General features: G+C 46.5%; 1 protein-coding gene across 7 annotated transcripts in view; it reads left to right on the forward strand.

The window, feature by feature from the left end:
* The window catches only part of UBR3 (ubiquitin protein ligase E3 component n-recognin 3), a 2,118,328-nt gene that overhangs the window by 1,652,015 nt on the left and 453,836 nt on the right, over positions 1-12,477 (forward strand). For all 7 annotated transcript variants that reach the window (XM_086956098.1, XM_086956102.1, XM_086956099.1 and 4 more), the window contains one exon: positions 60-145. In XM_086956098.1, coding sequence (XP_086812224.1) covers positions 60-145 — 86 coding nt within the window. The remainder of the gene's footprint in view (positions 1-59; positions 146-12,477) is intronic.

Below are 12,477 nucleotides of genomic sequence, written 5' to 3' on the forward strand. Positions count from 1 at the left end.
GCTGCGTAATAGATTACATTTATCTTGACATATTTTATAATGTAACGCTTTGTTTTCAGAACAAATTTGGAATTGGAACTGGTTCATCGTGGAGACAATTTGTGTTCTGGCGGAGAGAGTGCTGCTGGTAAAAGATCTTGTCTAAGTAAGTCAACTAAAATATATTTGTTTTGGCTGTTTGTGGATGATAACTAAAGTATATTTTGCTATATAACGTTGCTTTGCTCTCGAATGAAAGAAAGTTGAGTCCTTGGAGCTAAAAAAAAAAGTCTTAGGTTGCAAAAACCCATTAGCAAAATGCTTTCCACAAGGCATACGGTTTTAGTATCCCCAGGGAAACAGGTTTGCAGCTTGACATAAATGCAGCGTTTTATTAATATTTTGCTGTCAGAAAGATTTTCAACGTGTGCTAACAAGGTGCCTTTCATTTAACTGCTGCCTCCGCACCTATGTGACTTATCAAACACTTCTGAGGCGATTTGGTCAATGCTGCTTGATTTTTTTGAGGCCCTATAGTAGGTGGTCTAAATTTATGTAACTTTTCACATTTGAAATTATTTAGTTGTCATTGAAAACAGTACATCTAAAAATCGTGTCTTTACACTTGTACAGAATTCTTGAATACTATACCCTTTGAGTCCTCAAATATTCATGGAAACAAGTTTTATTTACATTTTTACAAGGACAGGATTGGAGATAAAATTAACAGCAGACAATCGAGAAACATGGTATACTATGCAGTTACCATCAGGCAGGAATACCATTGAACAAAATATAGCAACTGGGTGGACGAATAAAAGCTTACGAATGCCAGAGAAAGGAGTACTCTGGACTAGTTCAGGAGCAGGTGGTTTTTCAGTAAGGATGGGTTTCGTTTGTGAACCACCTCCAGACAGTGACAAACCTGTTGACATTCCTGGGATATACCATCAACGTGCACAAGTCACACCTGACTCCTTCACAGAGATGCCTTTTCAGTGGAACATTCGAGTTATAATCCCAATATTTAAACCATTGACCAGTGTTCTCAGTTAGAGCGACTCCGAGGCTTCTTGGCCAAGACCCTTCTTACTACCCCACTCAGAACAAAAGGTCATGATGAATGCCTCCTCGCTGGGTTGGGGAGACCTTGTGGGGGAGGTGAAGATCAGATGACCCTGGTCTACAGCAGAAACCTGCCTTTGAATCAACCTATGGGAGTTGCAGGCTATAAACTTGACACTAAAAGCTTTCCTCTCTTCCATGAAGAGGGAATAGGTGCAGGTTCTTACAGACAACACTTCCCCATGTGGTATTGCAACTAGCAGGCCAGGGTGGAGTTGTGGGCCCTGTGCCAGGAGTCTTTACACCTCTTGAACTGACTGAATCGTCAGGGCATCTTCCTGGTTGTACGACATGTGACAGCATCTTTAAACACCAGTGCAAATGAATTCAGCTGGCGCTGCCTAGTGGATCATAAGTGGCGACTCAGAGGTGGCACAAGGCATCTTCCAAGAAAGGGGAGAACGCTGCCTAGGTATTTTCTCCACCACTGAGAACATGCAGTGTCCAGGTTTTGTGCATTGGAGTTCCCAAGGCAATTCTCTCTTGGAGATGCCTTTCTTTTGGACTGGAGCTCAGGACTCCTGTATACCTTCCTGTCTCTCCCTCTCCTGCCTAAAGTTCTGAAGAAGGTCACCAACGATCAGATCCAGGTCAACCTAGTGGCTCTTGACTGGGACAGGACACTTTGGTACCCAAAAGCAATGGCCATGAGGTTCCAGCATCTATCTGGCTGCCTCTGTGGGACAATCTCCTGTGGCAGCAGCAGGGCCCGGACCTGCTTCCTATGCAGAGTCACATGACATCACTTACTGGTGCACAAGGGAACTGCTGAGACGAATCCCTAGATCCTGTCTTGCTCCAGATGGTAGTTGAGGAATCTATGGTCAGATGGAGTATCCACCAGAAATAGTATTACCGAAGGTAAATACCTTAATCTTTCAGTCGATTTCCCTATCGGCATAAGCCATACAGTTGTTTCTGGTCTGCTACTGGTCTATCCTTTTTGCTTGTCTCTTAGTACTACTCTGCTTACTTTCTGATGATCTGCTTTATGTTGGCTCGGTCAGTTTTCTAATCATTTCCATCCAGTTCTCTACATCTTCTTTGACCTCATCTTGTTAGCGATCTTAATCTGGGTTTCCTCTGCAAATAGCCACTTCTGAAGATCTTTCTTCCAGTCCTCTCACTTCGGACCATGGTGTTGTAACCAATGTACAAATGTGCAGCGTTTGGCAAGGAGTGTGTCCAGGGCCACACATTTGCATTTCATTTTACTGTCTTTGGGTGTCTGATCAATTCCAAGTAATTCCATTTACAAATGAGCGAACGAGTAGAAAGTGCCACAGCAGTAAATTACCTTAGTCAAGTAAAAACATACCAAAGATACTCCCGACTGTCATGAGGAAGTTACCTTTTGTGTGTGAAAAAGAATCTATCCTTAAAGGATATAAGCCCTCACCCAGCTATGGGTGGCATGCTTCTTCATCGGGCCTCTCCTCACACTGACATGATAAATGCCAGTGTGGGCTGCTACCCTCTTTGAGGGGAGTACTTGAGGCGTTTTAGTTGTCTGCAAGAAGGGATTTCCTAGTTGAAAAAGTAATGGTGTCTTTAAGATCACATTGCGTCTTGAAAGTGGTGCAGAACTTAAAATCACCTATTTCGTAGATAAACAGTTTTATTTGCATCTCCAGTGCTAGAAATAAAAATAGCAGCAGAGGTATTTCGAACCTCAGGGAGCAGTTGACATGTTTCTATCCTTCAACACTCTCTAATGAGATATACAGTCATCTTCAAAACCATGTGCTCATTTCTGCATTTGATCATTATGATAATTGAGGAAGGTATCTTGTTAGAAGAGAAAAAATAAGTATACAACCAGTGACCTTTCAATTTCTAGTGGTCCTATGGATTTAGAACCTGCATCGGTAAGAAACAATGCAATGTAGTAAACAATTGTGCAACACCATTATTGATAAGTAAGGGCCTATAATTCCTTTACATTTTGTGAACACAAGTGCAGATACACAGTGTGAGTGTGTAGCAAGAATCCACAGGTATCGGAAAAAAACAGATCTCCCCTGTAATGGGATCACACATTTATCTGGTCTGCCTTGGGTTTTTCAATATGCCTCAAATATGAAGTGTGTAACACAGAGGTTGTCTATTGCTATGAGGGATAAATAAAATCTGTTATTGCTATGTTGCTCAAACAGATATTTCATTGTTAGGCTGCATTTTAAAAATAAAAAATATGTTGACTGACTGCCTGAGTTCTAGACTGTGATAGGTCATCTTAACAAGGAAGAGGTGAGTATGTTGATTTCCTCGTCACACATAGAAAGGTATAATGTTAGACTTGGCTGTCTCTAGTTGGCAGAGGTATGCACTTCTGACAAATAGGGACTCTCCTCCTCTAGTCAGGGCAAGGGGATCACACACTTAGATAACCCCTGCTCACCCCCTTGGTAGCTTGGCAAAGCAGACAGGCTTATCTCAGAGGCAGTGCGTTAAGCATTTATGACCACATACAGTAATAAAGTGAATACACTACAAATGGACACGACACAGTAGTATTATAAAAATAAGGATTTTTATATAAGGCTTAGCACAAGACCAAATAACGACAAAAATATACCACAATCCTATAAATACTCTTGGAAGGAAAAATATTAGTTCAAGTGTAGTTTCTTCTTAGCACAAAAGTCTTTAGTAACAAAAGCAACTCTTCTTCTTTAAAACACAGTTCTTAGCAACAATGTAACCCACACTGGAGTCACACGACGTCGAGGCAAAGTTAATCCAAAGGTTGGGCGTCGACCGCGAGGAGCGCTACGTCGAGCCCGGAGTTGCACAGACTCCCACAACACAGTACCTTGGAAAAGCGAAGCACACGATGATCAGCGGCGTCGAGATGTCCGGCGTCCCCTCTTCGGCGTCAATCGGGCCTCGGAGTCGGGGCGACCTGCAGCGGCGTCGACAGATGTCAGGCAGGAGCAGCGCTCCCGAGGCGAAGCAGGATACGACGTCGTCGTCTGTGTCGATGATGATGTTGCAATAGTGAGCAGCGCTCACGGCGTCGAGAGGGCTCAAAGTCGATGCGAACAGCAGCGGTACAGACACGGGGTCACTTGGAGCTGGAGCCGAACTCGCTACTCACTGGCGTTGCTGCTGGCGTCGATCGGACCCGGCGGCCGGTGTCGAGGAAGCGGGACACTGGAGCCGGTACTCACGATGTCGAGCTGGATTCGGCGGCGTCCGTCAGTGTCGAGATTGCTGGATTCTTTCAGAGGTGCTGGATTTTCAGGTTCCAGCAACAAGCACTTTTTAGCAGATGAAGTCCTTTAGCCCTGTGACTTCAACAGGAGGCTGGCACTCTTCCAGCCCTTGGAGATTTTCTTTAGCAAAGCTTGAGAGTACACACACAGTTCCTCTCTCCTGGTTCCTTGGCAAAAATAAGGAAGCAACTGCAGGATTCCCCCCAGCAAACAACACACTGGCAGAAGGGGTAGGCAAGTCCTTGGATCAGCAGGCTTCTTGTCCTTGGTTCAGGTTTCCTTGTCAGAAGTGATCTAAATTCTTGGTTCAGGGGTCCTTCTCTAATACCCCTGTTTGGCTTTGATCCCTTTGTCCATGCAGGGGAATTTCCCCACATCCTGGGTTTGTTGTGGGTGTAGCCAGGCAGAGGCACCTGGCCTATTCACTGTGCAGGGCTGGGTCCTCAGACGCCCAGCAGGAGGTGAAGCCAGCATTGTCACTGGCAGGAGCAGAGCTATCGGTCTCCTGGTAGGAGGTGGGGCCAGGATCGTCCCTGGCAGGCACAGAGCCATCAGTCGCCTGGCAGGAGGTGGAGCCAGCATTGTGTCAGGCAGGGCAGGCTATCAGGAGCTCCTCTTCCCCTACTCTCAATGCAAATGTCCCACTCATCCCACACTGACTCACTCAGACCTCTGGAGCCACCCAGCTCCTTTCACACACACACCAAACCAGCAGAAACCAGAAATAGTTAAACAAGAAAATAGCCACTTTCTAAAAGTGCTATTTTCAAACCCAGAATCCAAAAACCATCCACACAAACGGATGCGTGATTAAACCCCGAGTTCAGGGATACCAAACTCGACATTGCACCATGCCCCCCGAGCTAGCTAGGATTATAGCATTAATAACACCGGCAGCCCATTCTAACTAATGGAGAGCAGGTAACCTTGCAATAGTGAAAAACGAATATGGCTGTAATTCACTATTAGGACATGCCAACTTGGTCAGGCTTGTCCTACCTTATACTTACAATGCACCCTGTCCGCGGGCCTACCATAGGGGTGACTAACATGAAGGTAAGGGAAGGTTTGGGGACTGGCAAGTAGGTGTACTTGCACAGTCAGCGTGATAGTACCAGACTGCACGTAGGTCTAGCAAGGGCAGACCTTTAGACATACTTTTACTAGGCCGCTCTTGTGGGTGGAACAACATGTGCTGCAGGCCCACGAGCAGCATTTGTATTTACAAGCCCTGGCACTCCTGGTGCACTAGACTAGGGACTGACAGTAAACCAAATAAGCCAAACATGGAATTCAATCAATACAGCAATTTCACATAGGGAGCACTTCCACTGTGGCACTGATCAGCAATGGCACAGTGCCCAAAGCAATATACCAGCAAAAACATCGTAAACAGTGGAGGCAAACAGAAAAAAATGGAGGAGAGACTCAGGCCAATGTTGTCAGGTCTAACATATAATATTAAAGCATTTGTTTATATACTTTGTTTCAATATTACCTGCCAGTCTCAGAGTGAAGTAGGGCACAGATTGATCATGGCCCCATTATATATCAAAGGGTTAGTAAGCACTTACCAGTACAACTCCCTGTTCATGTCGTTGGCTGCAGAGGAGGTGCCAGGTTTGATGGAAACAGCTTTTTAGGTCGAGCTTCAGCTCACATGCTCTGTCTGCAAGACCTGCTTTAATCAAACAAGCATTTGCAATGCAGTAGGCCTAGCATTTGCAAGAGTTTAAGTTATTGGTGTTGTAAATTATGTTTTTTACTTATATCTTTTTTTTGGAGTGGAGGTATGTTGTTCGTTGTGGAATTATGTGGTTTGAATTGGAATTGTTAGTTTCGTTACTATTTATTTACTGATATCATCCTTAAACATCTACTTGTTTTAATTTCTTTAACACGGAGCTCCGTGTTTACATCAGTCCGTCTTCCATGTTTATGATCATTCTACCGCGATCACGTGACGCGGAAGGATTACTTCTTGCCCTGAAGCTTGATTAGCATCATGGCGCTGATCGCTTGCAAGCAGAACGGATGGTGACATAAGCAGACCTTTTCCTGTGAGGTAGGAGCTATTCACGAGCTGGTTTCGTGGTAGTTTGTCTCTTGGTCTTTTGAAGCACATAAGAACTAAGAGTTTATTTCTTCGATCTTTTTACAGATCATTTGGCTACACAACCATTACCACTATACTTTTAGGTAAGATAATGGCTATTAACACACTCATTGTTGTGTTGGTGTTCTTCTGATCATATGACTCTGATCTCAGTTAATATAATTTTGCAGTGCCGGATCTACAGAGGAAGTTGTCGACTATCCCATCAGTATTAGGATTTATTGCAAGGAACCTAAGGTACATAGGTTTTGGTTTGTTATAATTTCGTCATGAGTTTAAACTGAGGTAGAAATTGTGTTGGACTTTGATTAAGTCTGTTTGTTTGTTTGCTCTATTGTTTTATAGGATTACATTGAGAAATTCAAGTAAGTGTGGCCAAGGTGGCTTGTCACACAGGTGTTGGTGATTGGGCTTGACTCACTGATTTGCATAGAGTAAAATCTTTTAATTTTTTCAAATGAACTGGTCTCATTTCATATAATTTCTTTTGCAGCTATACCCCTGCAGGAGAGACTCAGATCTCGAAATGCATTGGGTGTGAAGTTAATAATGTACATTGTTATGATGATTGTAACATATCAAATTATTTGAAAAATATTGTTTTTGTAAAATTCTTCTATGAACTTTGTGGAAATATAAAAAGTTTATCTGAATGAACAAATGACAAAATGAATTGAACGTTTTATTGCCTAAATACATGTTGTCATTGCATGTTGTTGTCCCAGTCGCCCTGGAGGGGCTGGGCCTCTACGGTCATTTAATCTATGCTCAGTAGGCATTTACACAACATTGCACAGTTATCGTAATAGCAGAATAAATTCAATCAGAGTGTGCCAGGTACACTATCATTTCTAGAATACTCTCATGGACATGCCGTTTAATGGCCGTTGGCTTTTTGGCAACAAGGCAGACCATGCGCTTTGGCGCTTTAAGGACTCCAGGGCTACGGCGCCAGCAAACGGGTGCCTTTCGCTCCTTTTGGGCCAAGGAAGGGGCGCCCCCACACGTGCTGCCAGCCACGCACCGCAGACTAATTTCCAACGCGGTGGCGGCGGTCGGGGACAACGGCGAGGCCAATCCACACCTGCCCCTAAAGCATCCGCCTCAAAACCCTCCTAGTCCATGCTTTCAGGCCCATGTGACGCCAGTGGGGGGCAGGGTTCGTCATCACCTCCTCCACTGGCGCACTGTCACATCGGACAGGTGGGTGCTGCAGATCGTCCGAAGGGGCTACTCCCTCCCCTTCGAGGCGACCCCTCCAGCCATGCCACCTCAATACCACCGCGTGTCGGGGGATCACTTGCGACTTCTGCAGGAGGAAGTTACGGCCCTCTTGGCCAAGAGGGCCATTGAGCGTGTTCCTGGGCCAGAAGTAGGGTGTGGTTGCTACTCCCACTACTTTCTGGTACCCAAGAAGGGCAAAGGGGGCCTACGCCCTATCTTGGACCTACGGAATGTCAACGGCTTCCTCCGGAAGGAGAAGTTCAAAATGCTGACACTGGCTCAGGTCTTAGCTGCCCTGGACACAGGAGACTGGATCGTAGCGTTGGACTTGCAGGACGCTTATTTCCACATCCCTGTCCTGCCGGCCCACCGGCGCTACCTGCGGTTCACGGTAGGCAATGAGCACTTTGTTTACCGTGCTCCCCTTCGGCCTTACCAGCGCCCCACGGATGTTCACGAAGGTGATGGCGGTGGTCTCAGCTCATCTGCGCATGTTAGGGGTTTCAGTCTTCCCCTACCTCGACGACTGGTTGTTGAAGGCGGGCTCGCCCCAGACAGTCGTCAGCCACCTCCAGACAACGGCAGACCTCCTGCACCTGCTGGGGTTCTCCATCAATGTGCCGAAGTCACACCTGTGCCCCTCCCAGAAGCTCCTCTTCATCAGAGCGGTTCTCGACTCGGCGCAGTTTCGGGTTTATCCTGCCGAACAGCGGGTTCGGGAAAATCAGGCTCTGATTCCGATCTTTCAGCCTTTATCCCGAGTCAGGTTGACGCTGCGGCTTCTGGGGCTGATGGCCTCCTGCATCCTTCTGGTGCATCACGCCCGTTGGCGGATGCGGGCTCTGCAGTGGGAACTGAAGTTTCAGTGGGCCCAGCATCAGGGCAACCTGTCCGACCATGTCCTGATCTCGGAGGGCACTGTGAGACAGCTGCAGTGGTGGCTCGCGGACCGCGATTGGGTGAGCGGCAGATCCCTCTCCCTTCCCCAACCGGAGCACGTGGTTGTGACGGACGCGTCCCTCCAGGGCTGGGGAGGCCACATGGGAGAGGCGGAGATCAGAGGCCTCTGGTCTCCGTCGGAGTCCCGGTTCCATATCAACCTTTTGGAGCTATGGGCGATTCGTCTAGCACTGAAGGTATTCCTCCCCTCTGTCAAGGGGAGTGTAGTGCAGGTGGTCACGTACAGCACCATTGCCATGTGGTACTGCTGCAAACAGGGCGGAGTGGGGTCGTGGACCCTCTGCCAGGAGGCTCTGCGCCTTTGGCAATGGCTGGAACATCAGGGCGTGACCCTGGTGGTTCAACACCTGGCCGGTTCTCTGAACGCCAGAGCAGACTAACTCAGCCGCCGGTGCATGATGGATTACAAATGGCGTCTGAACTCGGACGTGGCACAAGGTCTCTTTCTGCAGTGGGGAGAGCCTTGGTTAGATCTATTCGCCACCGAAAAGAGAACGCGCAATGTCATCCGTTCTGCGCGTTGGAAGTTCCAAGGCAGCACTTGCAAGCCAACGCTTTTCGTCGCGAGTGGAGTTGTGCTCTTCTATATGCCTTTCCTCCTATTCCACTTCTGCACAGAGTGCTGAGGAAGATCAAGCGCGACTGGCCCAAGTCATTCTTGTGGCTCCGGATTAGGCACAAAGCGTCTGGTATCCTGAGCTATTACACATGGCCATAGATCCTCCGATCAGACTGCCTCTTCGGAAGGATCTTGTCGTAGCAACAGGGGACGGTCCTCCACCTGAACCTGTCCCACCTCCACCTCCTTGCATGGAGATTGAGCGGCGACAGTTGACAGCTTTCGCCATTCCTCTCGTATTCTGTAATGTAATCTTGGCAGCCAGGCGTCGCTCCACCAAAACGGTATACGCCTGTAGATGGAACAAATTTGTGGCATGGTGCGCAGAAAAGGCTGTGGATCCCCTTTGTGCACCCCTTTCAGAGGTTCTTCTCTTCATTATTTCTTTGGCCCAGCAAGGCTCTGCTCTGGGCACTCTAAAAGGCTATCTTTCGGCCTTTTTGGCCTTTCTTCTGCTGCCTGACCAGCCTTTTCTTTTCAAGTCCCCTATTGTAAATCGCTTCTTTAAGGGCATCACTCACTTGTTTCTTCCGACTCATTTCGTGATGCCCCCGTGGGACTTGAACTTGGTTCTCACCTATCTTATGTGTGCTCCCTTTGAGACGTTACATAACTTTCCTCTCAGGCTTTCTGGTTGCCATCACCTTTGCTCGCAGGGTGAGTGAGCTTCAAGCCCTTTCTTCTAAGCCTCCTTTCGTGGCTGTTCTTCCAGACAAAATTGTCCTTCGCACTAGGCTTTCTTTCCTTCCCAAAGTGGTTACCTCTTTCCACATAGGACAGACTATCACTTTGCCCACCTTTTTCCCGCCCCCTTCTAAAGAGGAGGAGAGGCTCCACCGTCTGGATCCAAAACATGTGCTTCATTCTATGTGGATCGCACAAAACAATTCGGGGTGTATGATCTGCTCTTGGTTGGCTACGTGGGCGCCAAGAAAGGTCGGGCCATGCAAAAACGGACCATCTCCCGATCGGTCGTTCTTTGCATCAAAATCTTCTACTCCCTAGCGAAAAATGAACCTCCAGAGGGAATGCGCGCCCATTCCACCAGTGCGACGGCAGCCACTACTGCTTTGGGACGGAGAGTCCCCCTTAATGACATCTGCCAGGCAGCTACCTGGGCTTCACTGCACATGTTTACCAAACGCTACTTCCTGGACAGCCAAGTCTGTAGAGACGGCTTCTTTGGACGTTCAGTTCTCCAGGACTTTCTGGTGTGAACTTAGTTCGCAGCCCCACCTCTGAGGTTGGTATTGCTGGGTTATCTATTCAAAGGAGAGGAATCCATAATTAATTGTCTCTTTCAGATGAACAAGTTACTTACCTTCGGTAACGTTATATCTGTAAGAGACCTAGATTAGTTTTGGATTCCTGACCAGACCACCCCACCCATCCTCCCCGTTATGCAAACTGACTTCTAGGGTTAAGGATTTCCTTTCAGGGCCCTAGTTTTGTGCACCATCGGTCAGTCTCTTGCAACTCTGCGCTTCTAGCATGAAATGTTGTGTAAAGAACTGACATCAGCTCGCAAGGGTGGCATCTAAGTAGTTACTGCAATGTCATCCCGGTGACCCCAACGCCAACGACGAATGCGGAGTGGAACGACACCACCTATTGACACGCAGAGTTACTGCTGAGGAAAAAGTTCTCCGGATCCAGTCTGACGCCCAGAAGTAATTCTAAGGTGAGGAATTTATCACTAATATATGTCTCTTACAGATACTTCGTTACCGAAGATAAGTAACTTGTTCATCTCACCCTGGTCACTGCATTTTTACACCTCATATCGTAGGCTAGGTTGCTTATCTCCACGCAAGCAATGAAACTATAGGTACTGGAGGTACAACTGTGCTACTTACCCATTCCAAATAAGTCAGCATTCAATAGTTGCAGAATGTAGACTTCTGATACCACTCTGGTACCAAACACTCTCTAAAAATGCTTTCTGACAAAAATATTTCCACATCACTTTTAAAGAAAAATCTGAACTGGAAAAAAAACGTACCTCTTACAAAATCTGAGTTGGCTCTTTAGAGATCTCTTTCCGTAGAATCTGGTAAATGGCGTGCATGTCAAATATCCAGAACCACAGAGCTTTATGATTATATCAGTTAACCTGTTGTCAACAATGGCTGGTAAATAAGACTCACTGCTAGCGTAGATGTATCACTTTTTTCAAACTCCACGTTACTTAGAGTACAGCTTTCTACATCCCTCGTAGTAAGTAACTCATTGCTTGGCGACTGCCAAAGAGAAGTCCTCTGCATTTACTTGTTTGAATAGACTATTTATTTAATAAACATATCGTCGCACCTTCTTTCACATCTACTCCTTGACATCATAACACAACCTTTCTTCTCCCTGATGCAAGGTCTTTTTAGCAGCATTCCATCAATTGCAGAGTTCAAATTTGTATGCTGTATCTTCCGCATATTGCCACAAACCTGTGCAAGAACATATTGCTATGAGCTCTAATAAAGTCTCAGTAAAATAACAGGTGATTTTTGTTTTGTCAATGGCTTGTCGAGGTAGATCAACCACCTTTAAGTTCGGTTAATGACACTATTTCTTTTGAATTCTGCTATGTGGAGATCTGCATCCAGGTTAATTCCTGCAAGTTACTTAGTAGAGATTCCATTTAACCGCAGATTCCTCGCCTTAAAATATGACCCAGCCATCAGCAGAATGTCTGAACGCCAGTAGGTGGCGTCCAACGGCTCATGTCTGTTTCAGCAAGGATGTACATGATGCCTATATAGACCCTACCCCAGCATGTTGAAATCTGTTACTTTTGTGTCTATTTATGTGTCAAAAACACAGAGCCATGACTGAAAGATGCGTGACAGTGTGCACAACTCCGTCAGGCTTTAGGGAAGAGCATATATCAGAGTGGGGAGGATGGCATGGTCGGTGTGAAATCTGAAGTTAGATAAAGTCTCTACTAGAAAAAGCGTTACTGAAGGTTACTTGTTATTCTGACAGAGACTTTTAACCTATGATTACTGTGAACAGGCTCAAACCAGGAAGTCCTGGAAAATCAAACCAGCAAAACACCGTCTCGACGAACCGCACTGTCCATACAGTAGTGCTTTATGAACATCAGGAGTGACGCCTGTGTGGCAGTTTGGCCAATGTTCAGGACAGGTTCCACATGCACTGATGTATTGGTAAAAGCTGTGGCCCTGGTGGAATGGGCCCACAGGCCCTCAGAAGTGCTTGTGCTTGCTTCTTAGCTAATG

Source organism: Lissotriton vulgaris, chromosome 2_1 (assembly GCF_964263255.1).
Source record: "Lissotriton vulgaris chromosome 2_1, aLisVul1.2, whole genome shotgun sequence".
NCBI lineage: Eukaryota > Metazoa > Chordata > Amphibia > Caudata > Salamandridae > Lissotriton > Lissotriton vulgaris.